The sequence below is a fragment of the Carassius carassius genome, chromosome 44, assembly GCF_963082965.1.
Source record: "Carassius carassius chromosome 44, fCarCar2.1, whole genome shotgun sequence".
NCBI classification, from domain to species: Eukaryota; Metazoa; Chordata; class Actinopteri; order Cypriniformes; family Cyprinidae; genus Carassius; species Carassius carassius.
In genome coordinates, this window is record NC_081798.1 from 357,501 (window position 1) to 377,500 (window position 20,000).

Sequence of the window (20,000 nt, forward strand, 5' to 3'; positions counted from 1 at the left end):
CTAGCGCAGGTGCTTACACACGGTGTCCAAAATTACTGAATAGGACATTACTCTTACTCAATCTGAACCCAGTGCCCAAAGCAAAGGCTGTCTGGGGCACTAGGTAGGCAGCTCAGTATTTCAGCTGAGTCAGAACGCTATTGTGCTGGGTTTGAGCCGCTGTAAACACACACAGCCTTCGCGACGAGCTTCATAAACATACACGAGTGTGTGAACGAGCTCGTACCTGTAATAAAGATGTGTTTGGAGACACTTTGACAGTCTGTCTCCTTCCGTTCGGAGTTAAAACTGACACAGTCGCACTGCTCGCCGCCATGACACTGTGACGTCACCGTGTTTGTTTGACAAAACTTTATGCGTTCCAGATGCTACATTAAACTGGGTTTATTGAGTATGCACTAAAAGTCTAAAAGTGTATCTTATTTTGCTTATTGATAAATTTCACATCCACAGATGCAAAGATTTAAACTCTAGACCTCTCTATTTTGTTTTTATTAACCCCCCCCCTCTTCTGTTTTTATTTACTATTTTTATTATTATTGTCTATAATTTTTATGTTGATGGTGGTATTATTTTCTGTATACTGTTTTTGATTTTTGGGCAATCATAAAAAAACTGATGCTATCTATCTATCTATCTATCTATCTATCTATCTATCTATCTATCTATCTATCTATAGGAAAGATTACTACATTATGAATTTATTTTGATACATTATTTGATACACCAATCCTTTATTTTTAGTTCTAGAAAAAGAAATTCAAATTTGTTAAGACATTTTTTTATCTATAATATAATAAATACAATGTTTAAAACCCAAGGCTGTATGTATATGTATACATCTTTTTTGTTTGTGTTTTATGTTTCCATGTGTGTTATTTTAGTCCTAACTGTACTCTGACTGTGTTTATTGAAGTTTAATAAAATACAATAAAAACAGGATGTGACATTACTCTTCATGTCATCTGAACTCTAAATAATCCGTAGTTTATATTACACTGGACTGTTTTGACCACATCATCATCATCATCCTCATAAACTGACCCCAAACATCTGAATGGATTGTTCAGTATTTGACTGAGTCTGAAAACCGCTGAATTCACAAACTGTTTCCTTGATGAGCCACAAAAATCTGGAAGTTCCTACATGTGTTGTTTTGAACTGCTACAAAGAAAAGAGTATTTACAATCAACTCAGTTTATGAGGATAGAGTTTTAGAGAAAGTCTCATACAGCAAGAAAAAAATAAAATAAAATTCTAACCAAAATATATTTTAAATATATGCTACATATATGTTGCAAACAGTAAAGCTCAACAATTTTTTTTTAAATTATATGTATTTAAAAATGTATTTCAGGGGGAAAGAAAATACATTTCCGATCTTACAGTGGCATACATTTAGACTAAATGCAATTATGGATGAATCACAATTAGATAAGAGGTGCTTCCAGAAGTCATAGATCCTCTTCTGACTATTATTAATTCCTCATTGTCATTAGGATATGTCCCCAAAACCTTCAAACTGGCTGTTATTAAGCCTCTCTTAAAAAAAAACACAACTTGACCCCAAAGAACTAGTTAATTATAGACCAATCTCGAATCTCCCTTTTCTGTCCAAGATACTAGAAAAGGTGGTATCCTCACAATTATATTCCTTCTTAGAGAAAAATGGTATATGTGAGGATTTCCAGTCAGGATTTAGACCGTATCATAGTACTGAGACTGCTCTCCTTAGAGTTACAAATGATCTGCTCTTATCATCTGATCGTGGGTGTATCTCTCTATTAGTTTTATTGGATCTTAGTGCTGCGTTTGACACAATTGACCACAACATTCTTTTGCATAGACTTGAACACTTTGTTGGCATCAGTGGAAGTGCATTAGCATGGTTTAAATCATACTTATATGACCGCCATCAGTTCGTAGCAGTGAATGAAGATGTATCATATCGATCACAAGTGCAGTATGGAGTACCTCAAGGCTCAGTACTAGGACCGCTACTCTTCACGCTTTATATGTTACCCTTGGGAGATATCATCAGGAAACATGATGTTAGCTTTCACTGTTATGCTGATGATACTCAGCTCAATATTTCTTCGCAGCCCGGTGAAACACACCAATTTGAAAAACTAATGGATTGCATAGTCGATATAAAAAACTGGATGACGAGTAATTTCTTACTGCTAAATTCTGAAAAAACAGAGGTGTTAATTATAGGACCTAAAAACTCTGCTTGTAATAACCTAGAACACTGTCTAAGACTTGATGGTTGCTCTGTCAATTCTTCGTCATCAGTTAGGAACCTAGGTGTGCTATTTGATCGCAATCTTTCCCTAGAAAGCCACGTTTCTAGCATTTGTAAAACTGCATTTTCCATCTCAAAAATATATCTAAATTACGGCCTATGCTCTCAATGTCAAATGCAGAAATGTTAATCCATGCATTTATGACCTCAAGGTTATCTATCTATCTATCTATCTATCTATCTATCTATCTATCTATCTATCTATCTATCTATCTATCTATCTATCTATCTATCGGTCACTTCCAAAACCACTCAAGCTGGCGGTTATTAAGAAACCACAACTAGATCAGGCAAGTGAACAGGCAAATTACACACCCATTTCAAATATTCCATTTATGTATAAAATATATTAAAAAGTTGTATCTGCTCAATTGTGCTCCTTCCTGCAAAAAATTAAATAAATAAATAATAAAAAAATGATCTGTATGAAGAATTTCAGTCAGGTTTCAGGCCCCACCATAGCACAGAAACTGCACTTGTTAAAATTACAAATGACCTGCTCCTTGCGTCAGATCAAGGCTGCATCTCATTTCTAGTCTTACTTGATCTTAGTGCTGCGTTCAACACCATAGATCATGACATACTCATAGATCGATTACAAAACTATACAGGTATTCAAGGGCAGGCTCTAAGATGGTTTAGATCCTACCTGTCCGATCGCTACCATTTTGTTTATTTAAAAAGCTAACAGAGTGTGTTGAAAAAGATTGGATGACCGATAATTTTCTCCAATTAAATTCGGATAAGACAGAGATATTAATTATTGGACCACAGAATCTTGTAGATTACAATCTGCAACTAGACGGATGTACTGTTACTTCCTCTACAGTCAGAAATCTGGGTGTTATATTAGACAGCAACTTGTCTTTTGAAAATCATATTTCCAATGTTACAAAAACTGCATTCTTCCATCTTAGAAACATTGCCAAGCTACGAAACATGTTATCTGTTTCTGATGCAGAAAAGCTAGTTCATGCATTCATGACCTCTAGACTGGACTATTGTAATGCACTTCTAGGTGGTTGTCCTGCTTCTGCAATAAACAAGCTACAGGTCGTCCAAAATGCAGCAGCTAGAGTCCTTACCAGGTCAAGAAAATATGATCATATTACCCCAATTTTACAGTCTCTGCACTGGCTACCTATTAAGTTCTGTATCAGTTACAAATTATCATTACTTACCTATAAGGCCCTAAATGGTTTAGCTCCTGCGTACCTAACTAGCCTTCTACCACGCTACAACCCATCACGCACCCTAAGGTCACAAAACGCTGGACTTTTGGTAGTTCCTAGGATAGCAAAGTCCACTAAAGGAGGTAAAGCTTTCTCACATTTGGCTCCCAAACTCTGGAATAGCCTTCCTGATAATGTTCGGGGTTCAGACACACTCTCTCTGTTTAAATCTAGATTAAAAACACATCTCTTTCGCCAAGCATTCGAATAATGTATCTTAAATTGTGAGTGTAGTTGCATCTGATCAAATGTGCATTCTTATTCTTTAGCTTGGGTTAAACTAATTTTACTCTGTTGGATCAGCAGCTATGCTAATGATGTCTCTGTTTGTTTCTCTGTTTCTGCTGGGATCTTCATCCCGTGGTAACTAGGATTTACACAAGCTCCAGTCTGGATCCAGAACACCTGAGAAGAGATGATGCTGACCCTCAGAGGACCCCAGATGATGCTAACCTTGAATCAACAACAGAACTAACAATTATTGCTACAAGTGTGACTGCATCATTTAATAACTGCTGTTAATAATGTTCATCATCTGGTTGATTAAGTCTTTATCTCTCTCTCTCTCCTCTGGCATGTTCGGTCTGGATGGTACTTTGAGGCAAGCGAGCGTTTTAAGGAAATCATGGGGAATAGTTCAGGTTTTGTCCGTCTTCACTCCACATGCGGCTGATGATCGCTGTTTGTTCGGTGAACGTGACCTCTCTCTGGATCTCTTTGATGTAAGGCGTTCAAAAGGATCCTAATAAGTGAAGTGGAAACCAGTCTAACGAAACAGAGGAATGCGAAATCGAGATCTTCTGGGTGTCGAAGCAGGAAAAGATGCTAACAACACGAGGATCCACAAACATAAAACAGATCGACACAGCAACGGCTGAGAAGAGCGACTCCATACATCTGTGAATTAAAGACAGAACCCCATCCCCTCTGGATCTTTCCAATCATTCCTCTGATGTCCCCGGCCCGTGCCTCGGGCTCAGGGGCCGAGCGTCTCGTGTCGCCCGTGAGCACGTCCATCTGCGAGTAATTTAAGCTCATGTTTTTCCTCTTAACGGGTCGGATTGTGATGGAGCAGGAGGTGTATGTCAGTGACAGCCTGGCATCCCTTTGAAGAGCCGTGGAATGAATTCCTCCCGTCACGAGGAGCTTCTGCTCGCGTCTTTATCTGTGCACTTGATGACACAATAGTCACAAGTGTATGTTATTTTAATATCACAGAGTTTTTTCAATTTAGACTTTATTTTTAGATTTCCATGTTCATTTTAGCTAAAGTTTTGCTTAGTTTGTTGCATGATTTCTTTGTTGCTTTTAAGTATGTCTATATAATTTTATGCCTTCGTCTTGTGAAAATATTTCTTTATTGCTAGTCATTAAGATTTGCATTCATGCATTTTGCAGATGCTTTCCTCCCATGCGAATTATATTGCATTGAAGGTATTGATCAGTCCATGCATTTCCTGGGAATTGAACCCATGACCTTCACCAGTGCAATGATCTGCTGTTCAAGCTGCAGGAATGCAACAAATGCGAATAAAAGCTTCTGCCAAAACACGTTAGTGTAAGACACTATATCTTGTTGAGTTTGTGCTGGTGTTTGTGTTCGCCTTCACCTGCAGTACAGGAGCCCTGGGGAAATGACCAGCGTCTGAACAAACAAACAGTTCTGTCCTTATCCGTCCAGACCATCAGCAGAGGAAATAAAACTTCAAACTCTCTCCTAACGGCCGTGTTTGTCTGACCTCTCTGAGCAGAGGCCGTATGCTGCCAAACGGAAGTCATTTAGTCAAATCACTGCTCGAGTGTGTTTTTCCAGTCCATTAAAAAACTTCTGAATTTCTTTTGCATTATTTGACGAGGAAATCGGCTGCAGAGCACAAACACACAAATTACATCGATAGCATTTTTATATCTCTATCAGGAACTGTATTAATATTCTGTTTATTTTTACAAATGTTTCATCAGATTGAGACACACTGAAACTCTCTTAATGGAGTTTAATCCTTAAAAAATGTGTGTGTGTGTGTGTGTGTGTGTGTGTGTGACCCTGGACAACAAAACCAGTCATAAGGGTAATTTATACATCATCTGAAGGCTGAATAAATAATCTTTTGTCTGAGATGCAACTATTTGAAAATCTGGAATCTGAGGGAGCAAAAAAATCTAAATATTGAGAAAATCATCTTTAAAGTTGTTCAAATGAAGTTCTTAGCAATGCATATTACTAATCAAAAATTATGTTTTGATATATTTACGGTAGGAAGTTTACTAAATATCTTCATGAACATGATCTTTACTTAATATCCTCATGATTTTTGAAAAAAATAAAACATTTATAATTCTGACCCATACAATGTATTGTTGTCTATTTCTACAAATATATGTCTGTGACACTGATGACTGCTTCTGTGCTGCAGGGACACAGATATACTGTATCTATACTGTATATATATATGGGGTCACACATGTAAATATTGTATATACATTTTAAACACAAGTTTGTGTACATAAAGTCCATAAAACATCAACACAATACTGAAAAATACAGTAGTAAATAATAAAATCATGTATTATATATGAAACAGTGTTATTTTAGTATCACTGAGATATGATTATAGTTTTGATCATTTTCAAATTAGATTTTATTTTTGTTTTTTGTTTTTATTTTACATAGTAATTTTGTCTTTTTTTTTTTATAAGTCTGTATAGTTTTTAAATAGCCTATGACTAATTTTATTAAACAAACCTTTAACTTAAGACATGATGAAAACTAAAATGAGATGTTTATATATATGTGTGATGGTTTTAGATCTAGTGAACTATAATAACCCTATGTGAATTCTAAAGTTCATTCAGTGTTGGTTCTTCAGATGTCAGTATTCACACTAAACACTCTGAAGATCAAAGGGACACATGTGTCACTAGACCACGCCCCATTTGACCAGCCCTCTCTGCTGATTGGCAGTCTGTACAGGACTGTACACGCCCGTCTGCCAGCTGATTGGCTGAGAGGGCTGCAATAAAAACCCTGAGTAATGAGCCCATGAAGGGAGACAGACACTTGCTGTGATCTGAACACAGGAGGAGGACATTCAGTTCAATTCAGGATGAGACGATCCAGATTGTTTTTATGAACCTCCTGTGGATTTACAGAAGCATGGAGATGATCCGAGTTCTGCTGGTTCTGCTGGTTCTGGGGTCAGGAGAGGGCAGGAGAGTTCGGGGTCAGCGGACTCAGACACCCGAGAGCTTTCCTCTGGACTTCACCGCTGTGGAGGGAAACATGGAGAGCTTCATGACTCAGGTGAAGAACTTGGCTCAATCCCTGTATCCCTGCTCGACTCAGAAACTGGACCAGGAGATGAAGCTTCAGTTCCTGAGGAACTCATCGGTCACCTGTAATGACGGTTCACCTGCTGGGTCAGTGATGCTTCCTCTATGTTTCTGTGTGGTGTAGTGGTCAAGCATCTGCTGAAGGGAAGGTTGCAGGTTCAAAGCTCACAAGGGTTGAGTCATTAATGATCCATCGCTGTGAAAAATATCAGCAACGCAGGTTCCCATTAAGTTATGAAAAACATTATTTCTAAATGTTTTTTTTTTTTTAGTTATATGAACACCAATGGAAGATTCCATTTTATAATTTAGCAAAAAATACAAGAATTTTACTTCTGAATGTTCTCTCAATAATTTAATTTTACAATTTAACAAATCCATTTTTTTTCTAATATATGCGAAGGTTGAAGGAACATAAAAGTTCGTAATTTTGCAAACGTTACTTTTGAATGTTCTCTGAATGTTTCTGAAACAGGAAGGATCATTCCAAAAATTCATCAAATCAACAATCGTTCAACTATAACATTTTATGAAAAAAATGTACAGATGTTTTTGTGAAGATTTTGGGAACTATTCCATTAACGTTTGTTCGTAACTTTGAGAGAACACTGTTAGAATGGTAAAGATGCTCTGAGAACGTGAGAACACACTCTGTTAGCTAGGAAAATATAATTAAGTAAAAAAAATCTCTACCTATCTATAAGTATGGTGATACAGTTCTATAGAGTGTCTATCTATGGTAATACCATGGTAAAGGTCTTTTATGCACATTTTGTCACAGGTGTTTTTGAAGGGTTATATGTGTATGGAGTTCTTATTTTATTCAAGTCTACTATTTCGATAAGAGAGCTCTCTTTTAATAGCACGAGCCAGATAATTAGGCCTAATTACCGAAACCGCCATAATTAAAGTCAAACCGAAGAGAGAATCATTCCTCACATTCCCAGACAGCAGCAGAGATGTCCCGGATGAAGCGCTGCGGTGGGGTCTGTCTCGCCATCTTCTGGGACACTTACGGTTTGGAGGGAAAGTGCTCAAATGACGCACGCGCTGCAGGTGGGAGGAGTGACGTCACGCGCACGTGTTCGATCGGCGACTTTCAGAATCTTGAAAAATCATGGAGCCAATCAAAAAACACATAAAATCTTAACCATGTCTTTTGAAATTGACTCATGTATATAGATGTATTTGGCCCATTTTTTTTAATTCTTCCAATTATGAAATACATGTCATTCTGTGTGTGTGTGTGTGTGTGTGTGTGTGTCTATATATACAAAAATGGTGAAGCAGGTTTGAAAAGCTCCAGTTTAAACACATCAAAGGGATTCCAGCAAACCAGACACTGATCTTTATATGAGCCACGTCTGACACACACACACACACACACACACACACACACATACTCTCATACACATGCACGCGCCCGCACACACACACTCACACACTCAGCCGCACAACAACAAACATGGGATAACCACATTTACCCTCACATAGACTTCTGCCTACATCCCTTAGCCCTTACACACACACACACACACACACACGCTCTAGTTTATTACATTCATATTCAGAAAGCTGTTTGTCTGAGTTCCGACCCATAATAACAGAATAGCAGTTATGACTGCTGACACTTATTTGTTCTGTTCTCTCTCTCCCTTCTACTAAAAGATGAAACGATCTCTGTCTGATGTCTTTATTCTGATCTCTTCACGCTCCAGCTTGATGTCTGTAAACACACACACACAGAGAGAGAGAGAGAGAGAGAGAGAGACAGAGACAGAGACAGAGAGAGACAGAGAGACAGAGAGAGATTCAGAGTCAGCAGCTGTTCAGAACAGAGTTGAGCGATGTTCAGAATTCAGTTCATGAGATTGAATTTTAACTGAATGAACCACAACACACAGGAAGTTGAGCCGGAATCTGAACTGGAATGACGGGAGGAATTTCATCAGTGCATTCTGGGAAATTAAGTTTTTCCATTTCTAAAGTAAATACATATACTGTAAACTAATTGTAAAGTGCAGAATTCCTGTCACTTCAAAAAGAAAACAATTCTGCATCCTGTTCTTAATTCACACACATTCAATTCAGTTCTGAACAGATCGGTTCGATTCACACTGAATAAATCACTCTTAGAATCAGTTCTTTTTTTCATGATTCAGTTGATCTTGTGTTTCATGTTTTGACTTCATTTATTTGTATTACTGATGCATTGTTTATTATAACAGGCTAATTTGCATATCTGATCCCTTCAGACAGGCTCTTCAGTGTAAAACTGTGTTCAACACTGATAATAATCAGAACTGTTTCTTGAGCAGTAAATCAGTGTATTATCCTGATTTCTGAAGATCATGTGACACTGAAGACTGGAGGAATGATGCTGAAAATACAGCGGAGCATCACAGAAATAAATTACACTTTAACATAAATCCACATATAAAACAGCTGTTTAAAACTATAATAATATTTCTCAATTTGTTTTGTATTTTTGATCCAATAAATGCAACCTTGGTGAGCAGAAAAGTCATAGTCTTGATCATTCAAAACAAATATTTTAATTCATGTATTTAGCAAATGTTTTTATCCAGAGCAGCTGGTAACGCATTCAAGGTACCAATTCTATCAGGTGCTTTACCTGGGAATCGAACCCATGACTTTGCTGTTGCGAACACCACAAACTACTCTTGTACAAGAATGCATCAGAAATTTAAAAAACATGATACTAATCATATTGATGTGTTTTCTGATACAGCTACTACATAAAGGAGTCACGAGGCAGCCGGCGATGGCTGATGTTCCTGGAGGGTGAGTGAATCAGAGAATCGTGTGTGTGTGTGTGTGTGTGTGTGTGTGTGTGATCTGACGCTGTGTGTGTTTTGTTCTTCAGGCGGCTGGTACTGCTTCAGTAAACACACCTGCGACAGCAGATACGAGACCATGAGGCGACTCATGAGCTCCAGCAAATGGCCTTCCACCAGGACAGGTCAGTCACGACCTCTGACCTCTGACCTTACAACCTGACCTCTGGCCAGTTTTTATTTCATGATCACATGAAGATCATCTCCAGAGAGTCACTCAACTATCATTTCAGAATTTCTAAAAAAAAACAAACAAACAATAACAAAAAAAACTTTTCATGTGACACTATTATCTTAAAAATCTTAATACATTTTTTATGAATTATTCATTTAACATTATTCATTAATTATCTTGTCAATGAATTATCATTTGTTTTACATTTTTAAAATGTCATTAAAATTAATTTAAAATTCTGAATTCTGGGAAAAACAACACCCTAAAAATGTCATTTTTGTTAAACATTTCATAAATTGTAGTTAAATTTATTTTTTAATTAGACATGCTTTTTCATTACAAAAATCAAAGGTGTAGAATTTGGTAGGGACATGTCATAGCATGTCATACTTCACCTGAATATGTTATCTTTGGAATGGAAATATGGATTTTGTTTTGTAAACATCACGCTTTTCTTCGCTTATTTCAGTTAATTTCATAAATTCAATTCAATACACTTTATTGTCCTCAATGGGAGACTTTATCTTGGACTCTGGAGTCCGCATACACATACACTGATCAACATTACATTGCATAATAAAAAATCAACATACATTCCAAGCCACAATAACAACCATAACCAACAAGGGGTTACATAAACAAATTACATGTTTAAAAGTCCTATTGACATTTTGTAGGTACAAATGATTTCTTAAAAGGGTTGTATCATTATTAGTACAGTGGTTTTTAAGTCTACTGTTCATATTTGTCACCACTTTAATAGTGTCCCATTACTTACTTTTTTAATTGAGTGGAGGTGAGATCTGCTCCAAAATATATTCCAAAATATTCTCCAAATATTTCAAGAGTCTGACGGAAATGTTACGCCCCTCAACATATACTGCTATGTCGTGTCCCAGGCATGACAGGACAAAACAATAAAACCAATTACAAACGAGGCAGTAGGTGTATACAGTGGGAACATAATTACTGATTATAATGACTTACAGTATACTGTCTTTTAAGCATTGCGTTGCATATCGTGCCGCATAAACATAAAATCATGTCTGCATTTGTGATCGGAGAAATGATAAACAACAAGTGCTACTCTACACTGCTTAAAACTCACATTTGAATCTTCAGTGGCAAATCCTTTACATACGTAAACCTGCTTACATACCGTGAGTCATAAGCACCAAACTGTCTTTGCAAAAGAGTGAGTAACAGCCGGCTAGAGTGAAGAAGATCTTATATCGACTATGCATTCCGTTAGTTTTTCAAATTGGTGTGTTTCACTGGGCTGCGAAGAAATATAGAGCTGGGTATCATCAGCATAACAGTGAAAGCTAACACCATGTTTCCTGATGATATCTCCCAAGGGTAACATATAAAGCGTGAACAGTAGCGGCCCTAGTACTGAGCCTTGAGGTACTCCATACTGCACTTGTGATCGATAGGATACATCTTCATTCACTGCTACGAACTGATGGCGGTCATATAAGTATGATTTAAACCATGCTAATGCACTTCCACTGATGCCAACAAAGTGTTCAAGTCTATGCAAAAGAATGTTGTGGTCAATTGTGTCAAACGCAGCACTAAGATCCAATAAAACTAATAGAGAGATACACCCACGATCAGACAGAAGCTGTGACATGATCCTACCAATATCAGACACTACTAAATTGTCCCTAGAAACAATTTTGATCAAACAATGAAATGTCTGTTGTCTGCCGTTGTGTCCACCAACGCCAAAATCAAACCTACACCCTTCAAGAAAAAATAAATTTAACATTAAAACTGAATTCAGAAAAACAAATGAATTTGGGGAATAAGACAGAAATCCCCCCAAAAAAGTTTTATGGAGAAACATAAAGGCCCTAAAAATTTATTTTTGGTTAAACCTTTAATAATATATTACATTAGCTAAGTTTCATGATTTTTGTTTATTAGACATGTATTTGGGAAGAAAATAGGTATGTCAAGAAAACACCAAGCACCTCATACTAAGCAACAATAACAACATCTTGCCAACTGCATGGCAACACCCTAGCAACACTCAGAGCTAACAACAGGGAGGCGTGTCCAAACACACCGTATTCTGAGTGTCAGAACTTCTAAACATGAAAGCCATGTGTGTGTGTGTGTTTCAGGAACAGGGATCCTGTCGTCTCAGCCCGAGGAGAATCCACACTGGTGGAACGCAAACACAGTGTACGATTATGACTTTATACACAGATAATAATATTTCATATCCCATAACCTTCTCAGAGAATGACCAGCATCTTTACATTTTAGTTTACAGTTTTTTTTATGCAGATAAGTTAGAAAATATGATTTCAGTCTTTCTATTTCAGCATTTCACAGTGAATTAATGTTATCTCTCTCATGAATTGTTCATCTCTGTGTGCAGGTTTGTGCCGTACTGCTCCAGTGATGTTTGGAGCGGCTCCACAGCAAAGACAGACCAGAGTAAAACACACACACACAAACACACACACACAGTGTCCATCATTCATATTCATCGTGTGTACGTGTATGTAACGTGTGTGTGTGTGTGTGTGTCTCTGTGTTCAGATGAATATGCATTCATGGGTTCTCAGATCATTGAGGAGGTCATTAAGGAGCTGGTGACCAAAGGTCTGGACGGTGCTAAAGTGCTGCTGCTAGCCGGGAGCAGGTGACCAATCACTGAAAATTATTTTAATATGTGCCTTTAGGTTTACTTATGATGTTAAAGTTTTTGCACAAAAAAAAAGGTTATTTTCAACAATCGTTCTGACACTCTGTCTAAAACTACCTGTTTTAAGGGGCGTGCCTTTTGAGGCTTGTCAGTAATCAGACGCTGTTATGATTGGCTAACATCAATGCATTGAAAACAGTATCAATGCCTCCTCGCTATTGCATGTGAGTGTTTTGACCACCTGTACAAAAACCCTGGTCATTTCCAGACAAAGCATTATGAAATCATTTGTTGATGGTTTGTGATGCAGCTGCAGTCAGATCTAGTAACGCTTCATCCATCAGCAAATGTTTCTTTGTGAACTCTCCATGATACTGAACCTTGATTACTAAACAAAACCCTCAGACACGATCTGGGAATCCCTTAAACATAAACTATCCACTTGTTCCTTACGCCGGGATGCTTCTGATATCTGCACAAACAAAGATGCATATGAGCTGTTTAAACCAGATGCATCAAAGCTAATTATCTTACATTGCATTTAAGATCATCTGTATCCAGTGTAGACAAGATAGCGGCAGTGATTGTGATTTCTGTTTGCGTTTCGTTCAGAGAAATCAAGAGTCAGTCGTTAGTGACTGAACACCAGTGGGCGGGGCCTATGGTGAGAACATGACTATTCGTCGATGCCTTGCTCTGGAGATGTGTTTATGCAAATATTTGAGCCTCATCATTATGATGCCATCATTCACCTGAGATCCAAACAAGCCATTTTTGGAGCTAGATTAAACAAATGCTTTGTTTATAATGAGGAGGATGTTTTAATGGTACAAAGACTTTTTACATTCCAAAAGATCAAGGCAAAATATGATTTCTCATGTTATGTGTATACCCCTTTAAGACAGATCTAATGTGAGCTGTGAGGCTGTTAATCATTGCTTTATGCTCACAAGTGAAAATTTTATGTTTGTCTTTTTATTTGGCTTTATTTTAACAGTTCAGCTTATATTCTATTTCAAATATTAAACATTTATTAGTTAAATACTTTTTTTTTTTAAATTCAAATTCATTAGTTTTTCTAAGTTTAGGTCGGTCATTAAATGTTTACATTTTATTTCGGCTTTATTTCAATTAATATTACTTTCACAACTTCAATATAGTCCCAAATATGTTTAAATATTTGTATATACAATATAATCAATTTAAAATGTTATGTCTACATTTCTATAAATCTTAGATGAGTGTGTTTCTTCATCAGGTTTGTAGAAATGCAGCATTGCATCAGTGTCTCATCAATGTATGCTCTGCAGTGAATGGGTGCCGTCAGAATGAGAGTCTGATAAAAACATCACAATAATCCACAGCACTCCAGTCCATCAGTGAACATCTGGAGAAGACAAAAGATGATTTTAACTCAAACACATAGAGTCTATAATCCATAATAACACTTCCTCCAGTGAAGAAGTGTTCTGGTCTGAATCAGGAGAGAAATCTGCACAGATCAAGCAGCGTTTAATCAGCTCTAAACAACAACAGCAGATGCACTTTTTCACTGGAGGAAGTGTTATTATGGATTATAGACTCTATGTGTTTGAGTTAAAATCATCTTAATGCTGGATTTGTTTCATCTTTTGTCTTCTCCAGATGTTCACTGATGGACTGGAGTGCTGTGGATTATTGTGATGTTTTTATCAGACTCTCGTTCTGACGGCACCCATTCACTGCAGAGCATCCATTGATGAGACACTGATGCAATGCTGCATTTCTCCAAACCTGATGTCGTCTGTGTTGTGTCTTCAGTGCCGGTGGTACCGGGGTGCTGCTGAATGTGGACCGTGTGTCGGAGCTGCTGGAGGATCTGGGTCTCGGTTCGGTCCAGGTTCGGGGTCTGGCAGACTCGGGATGGTTTCTGGATCATAAACAGTACCGCTTCACAGACTGCATCGACACGATCAGCTGTGCTCCGACAGAGGCCATCAAGAGAGGAGTGCGGTAAGACACGCACACACCCACAAGTGTTTATGCTGTTATACAGTATATGGGACCGTGTTCTGTGTTTTATGTTCAGATATTGGAACAGCGTGGTTCCTGAGCGCTGCAGTCACGTGTATAACGGCGAGGACTGGAACTGCTTTTTTGGCTATAAGGTTCAGCCCACACTCAAGAGTATGTGACTCTACAGCGCCCTCCAGTGTCTCAATCACCAACACACCACTGAACACTTACTGATCACTAACTGATAAAGCAATAAACCACAAGAAGCCGTGGTTTACAGTGAATTTATAACAGCTGAGAGGCGGTGTTAGGTACGGACTGTTATAAATTCACTGTAAACTACAGCTTCATGGGGCTTCTTGTTTTTATAAAACGGTTATTCCATATACGTAGTAAGGTTTCACAAAATAAAACCGAGCAAATAAAGTTTAATGATATTAATAACAAGAGTATTCTTCCACCAAACAATGTAGCTCCTCAGAAACAGTTGAGGTTGTAACAAAGTGGTTGCCAAGCAACACACAAACATAAACAAAGGTGTGTGTTACTTTGTATCGTAATTTACAACAGCTTCAAACGCACCTCAGCCAATCAGAATCTAGCACCAGAACTATCTGTTTCATAAAAATAATTTTACAGTAGTTCGTTATTTTAGTATTATTGATATACCATTATAGATTTTGTGAGCATTTTGAATTAAATTATATTTTATATGTCTCTTTTTATTTGAATTTCAGTAATTTTGTTGTATTTTTTTGTCATTTTATTTTAATATTTAGCCCATAGTTTATTTAGTTTTAGTATGTCCAGATAAACTTTAGAAAACCGAGAAACGATGCTTATATTTTATTTGAGCTTTATTTCAGTTAGTCTCATTATAGTCAACTAATATTAAATCTAAAAACACTAAAAACACTTTTTTTATTTAAAATCATTATTAACTGAAATAAGTTTAAGGATTTATTTTATTGTTTTATATATTTTAGATAAGGTTTATTTAATTTCAAGTAATTCATTATTTTTTAATGTGGTTTTAGTTAACTATAATAAAGCTGGATAAATGTCAGAAATGTCAGATGAAAAACCTTTTAGAAAACTTTTTATTTATTTATTTATTTTTTGAAAATGTGAAAACATTGCCTTGGCAGCTAACTGAAATAAGCAATAAAATGATAAAAAAAAACTTTATTATAAAAAATATAATAAAAAATATTCAAAGCTATATAGATTTTTTTAAACTAATGACAATAAAGAAAAATTAAACCTAAACTAAAACTGATATAAAACTATTTTAAAACTGATTTTTTAACAATAATTTATTATACTGCAAAACCATTAATGTCTTGAATCTGACAAAAGGGTGATGAGCATCTCTCTCTCTCTCTGTGTCTCTCGCCCGCTCTCTCTCTCTCTTTGTCTCTCGCCCGCTCTCACTCTCTCTCTCTCTATCTCTCTCTCTGTGTCTCGCCCGCTCTCTCTCTCTCTCTCTCTCTCTATCTCTCTCTCTGTGTCTCTCGCCCGCTCTCTCTCTCTCTTTGTCTCTCGCCCGCTCTCACTCTCACTCTCACTCTCTCTCTCTCTCTCTCTCTCTCTCTCTCTCTATCTCTCTCTCTGTGTCTCGCCCGCTCTCTCTCTCTCTCTCTCTCTCTCTCTCTCTCTCTCTCTGACTCTCTCTCTGTGTCTCTATCTCTCTCTCTGTCTCTCGCCCGCTCTCTCTCTCTCTCTGACTCTCTCTCTGTGTCTCTCTCTCTCTCTGTGTCTCGCCCGCTCTCTCTCTCTCTCTGACTCTCTCTCTGTGTCTCTCTCTCTCTCTGTGTCTCGCCCGCTCTCTCTCTCTCTCTCTCTCTGTCTCTCACCCGCTCTCTCTCTCTCTCTGACTCTCTCTCTGTGTCTCGCCCGCTCTCTCTCTCAGGGCCGGTGTTTGTGGTTCAGTGGTTGTTCGATGAGGCTCAGCTGATGGTTGATAATGTCCATCTGACGGGTCAGCCAGTGCAGGAGGGTCAGTGGAGATACATCCAGAACCTGGGCAGTGAACTCAGGAACACTCTCAAGAACATCCCGTAAGTGTCTCAGCTCCTCTCAGATCTGTGATCTCAGCAAATCCAACATAATTTACAGTCAAACCGACATCTGACTGGCCCTTGACTGAATTGATTGACAAAAAAAATACTATAATAACCCCAAACAACATCAAGCTATTTCTTTTGAGAGGTCAATGTGCAATCATGCAAATAATATCACAACAATAAGGATTATATATATAAAAAAAATTCAACTTGAAAACTCCCCCTGATCTCTGGTTGGTCCTTGTTTTGATTGACAGAGCCATGTTTGCTCCCGCCTGTTTGTCTCATGAGATCATCACAAGAAGGTGAGTATGCAACGAGTGTGTGTTCACTTGCTCTTTATCTCAGTAGGCATGTTATAAATGCAAAAAAGAAACATTAATTTCAGTTATGCATTATCATAATGAACAATATTCTGGAGCAGAGGTAGACAAGAATGACCCCTAAGAGACTGAGGTGTACTCTTGTTCCTCTAGTTATTGGATGGACATCCATGTTAAAGGTACCTCACTTCCTCGAGCGCTGCAGTGCTGGGACCGCAGCCTCCGTCACCACGGCAACAGCAGCAGCAGCATTCAGGCTCCGCCCCGGGGCTGCCCCCTTCACTTGATTGACAGCTGCCCGTGGCCCCACTGCAACCCCTCCTGCCCCACCATCAGAGAGCAGATGACAGGGCAAGAGATGAGCGTCATCCAGTTCCTCACACACCTGGGCTTCGATGTGCAGCGTGTGGCACAGCAGCAGGGCATGGAGCCCCACAAACTACTGGGCATGCTCAGTAACGGCACCTGACTGGAGCAGCTGATGTGTGTCGAATGACTGATGATCAGTGAGGGGGCCAAAAATCAGGATTCAGTGAAGCTAAAATAATCCCAAATCTAGACAGAACATTTCCAATGAGGGACAATATTACTTCTATAAGGGCAAGGTTTATGACCTTTGTTTAAAATTAGGCATTTAGTAGATGTTTTATTCTTACTATTTTTAGATTATGGCAGAAATAGTAAGAGTTGCATGATAGTAGTACCTTGTTCTGAAAACAGCAACTTTAGCCATTGAATCACTGACAGCAGTTTTGTTAGGAAATACTGTTTTTTTTGGGAGCAACTTTAATAGTTTGTAATAGAGCAACTGACTTGCTTTATGAATGAGTCATTGAATCATTGACTCAACCGATTCATTGAAAACAGATGATTCATTCGGCAACAAAGTAACTGTCTTTACAAATGAGTCATTGAATAATTGACTCAACCGATTCATTTAAAACAGATGATTCATTCGGCAACAAGGTAACTGTCTTTAAAATGAGTCATTGAATCATTGACTCAACCGATTCATTTAAAACAGATGATTCATTCGGCAACAAGGTAACTGTCTTTACAAATGAGTCATTGAATCATTGACTCAACCGATTCATTCAAAACAGATGATTCATTCGGCAACAAAGTAACTGTCTTTACAAATGAGTCATTGAATCATTGACTCAACCGATTCATTCAAAAAAAGATGATTAATTCAACAACAAAGGAACTCACTGTCTTTACAAATGAGTCATTGAATCATTGACTCAACCGATTCATTCAAAACAGATGATTCATTCGGCAAAAAAGTAACTGTCTTTACAAATGAGTTATTGTAATTCGGCATTTAAGCCAGTGACTTGCTGAATTCAGAAACCTATACTAGTATACAACTCTTACTAATTTTAGGACATCTTTGCATGGCATAAATAGTAAGAGTTGAGTGTTAGTAGTACAAGACTGTCACAACTGTCTTTATGAATGGATCAATGAATCAATTACAAAACAATTCATTTTAAAAAAACGGTTTTATGAATGAATCATTAAATCATTGACTCACCAGAATTCTTTAAAATTATTGATTCATTCAGGTACGAAGCAAGTGACAGTCTTCATGAATAAGTGATTGCATCATTGTCTCAACTGAAAAAGCTGAATAATTCAGGAACCAAACTCCGCTGTGTTGAACAGATGCTGTTTTGTTGGTGGAATATAGGAACTATATTGTGTCTAAAATGTAACAGGTTAACAGTGGCACCCCTACTGGACACTCCATGGACTGCAGCAACAGCAGACACTTGTGTCTTTCTCTGCGGATGAAGGACGGGTCAAACTCTCTGATGCTTTTACTACATCCCATAATAATGAAGCACTTTCACAACAACCTCACAGAAAAATACTGGACATTCAGATACCACCATCAACAGAGACACAAACACCTCTAACACACGGACATGTTTATATGAACATCTCTCCACTAAGCTGACTGGATAAATCATCTAGTGAAGACAATGGCTGCTTGAATCACAGAATCACACCAAACCTGTCAAGAACATGCACAATGTGTGTGTATTATATTATATTATTAAAAAGTACAAAAAATAAATAAATACATGTTATTTTTAATTTAAAAAAATATATATTCGCAATGTTCTTGACAGGTTTCTTGACATTCACCTTCAGCTTTTCTATTGTGATTTGTAGAATATGTTCAAACATAAGACAAACTTAAGCTACATTATGTTATTTATTTTATGTAAATCATATTTATGAGTGTTTCTGAAAGAAGCGATTTTGTGTAAAATGTATATACCTGTTGAACATCGCCATTTCATTTGCATGCCTTCATAAAAGATATTAATTATTATCATTATGGCCAAAAATTTGTTTTATTATTTATATCTATACAGGTGCTGGTCATATAACTAGAATATCATCAAAAAGTTGATTTCACTAATTCCATTCAAAGAGTGAAACTTTTATATTATATTCATTCATTACACACAGACATATTTCAAATGTTTATTTCTTTTAAATTTGATGATTATAACTGACAACTAAGGAAAAACCCAAATTCAGTATCTCAGAAAAGACCAATAGAAAAGAAAGGATTTTTAGAAAAGTATGAAGATGAAAAGTATGAGCATGTACAGCACTCAGTACTTAGTTGTGGCTCCTTTTGTCTGAATGACTGCAGTAATGCGGCGTGGCATGGAGTCGATCAGTCTGTGGCACTGCTCAGGTGTTATGAGAGCCCAGGTTGCTCTGATAGTGGCCTTCAGCTCTTCTGCATTGTTGGGTCTGGCATATCACATCTTCCTCTTCACAATACCACATAGATTTTCTATAGGGTTAAGGTCAGGTGAGTTTGCTGGTCAATTAATAACAGGGATACCATGGTCCTTAAACCAGGTACTGGTAGCTTTGGCACTGTGTGCAGGTGCCAAGTCCTGTTGGAAAATGAAATCTGCATCTCCATAAAGTTGGTCAGCAGCAGGAATGATGAAGTGCTCTAAAACTTCCTGGTATACGGCTGTGTTGACCTTTGACCTCAGAAAACACAGTGGACCAACACCA

General features: G+C 37.5%; 2 protein-coding genes across 3 annotated transcripts in view; one reads left to right on the forward strand and one right to left on the reverse strand.

Annotated features, from left to right (window-relative positions):
• Positions 1 to 351, reverse strand: part of aspscr1 (ASPSCR1 tether for SLC2A4, UBX domain containing) — a 22,353-nt gene extending 22,002 nt beyond the window's left edge. The window contains exon 1 of the mRNA XM_059537671.1: positions 227 to 351. Coding sequence (XP_059393654.1) covers positions 227 to 316 — 90 coding nt within the window. The 5' untranslated portion in view covers positions 317 to 351. The remainder of the gene's footprint in view (positions 1 to 226) is intronic.
• Positions 352 to 6,596: 6,245 nt separating this feature from the next.
• notum1b (notum, palmitoleoyl-protein carboxylesterase b) lies at positions 6,597 to 17,969 on the forward strand. 2 transcript variants are annotated; one of them, XM_059537941.1, is made up of 11 exons: positions 6,597 to 6,954; positions 9,620 to 9,672; positions 9,755 to 9,850; positions 12,033 to 12,093; positions 12,293 to 12,351; positions 12,457 to 12,559; positions 14,363 to 14,554; positions 14,631 to 14,728; positions 16,470 to 16,617; positions 16,881 to 16,928; positions 17,100 to 17,969. In XM_059537941.1, the coding sequence occupies exons 1-11, from the start codon at positions 6,665 to 6,667 to the stop codon at positions 17,413 to 17,415; spliced, it is 1,464 nt and encodes a 487-aa protein (XP_059393924.1). In that variant the 5' UTR covers positions 6,597 to 6,664; the 3' UTR covers positions 17,416 to 17,969. The 2 variants fall into 2 exon arrangements, with proteins under 2 accessions (XP_059393924.1, XP_059393923.1); XM_059537940.1 differs by having other exon boundaries at positions 12,293 to 12,559.
• The last annotated feature ends 2,031 nt before the right edge of the window (positions 17,970 to 20,000 follow it).

Bases quoted from the DNA above. Each gene is read 5' to 3' on its own strand.
- notum1b (XM_059537940.1), top strand. From the start codon at position 6,665: ATGAACCTCCTGTGGATTTACAGAAGCATGGAGATGATCCGAGTTCTG. The intron at 9,851-12,032 runs GTCAGTCACGAC...TGTGTGTTTCAG, and splicing joins ATGGCCTTCCACCAGGACAG to GAACAGGGATCCTGTCGTCT. The intron at 14,555-14,630 runs GTAAGACACGCA...TTTTATGTTCAG, and splicing joins GCCATCAAGAGAGGAGTGCG to ATATTGGAACAGCGTGGTTC.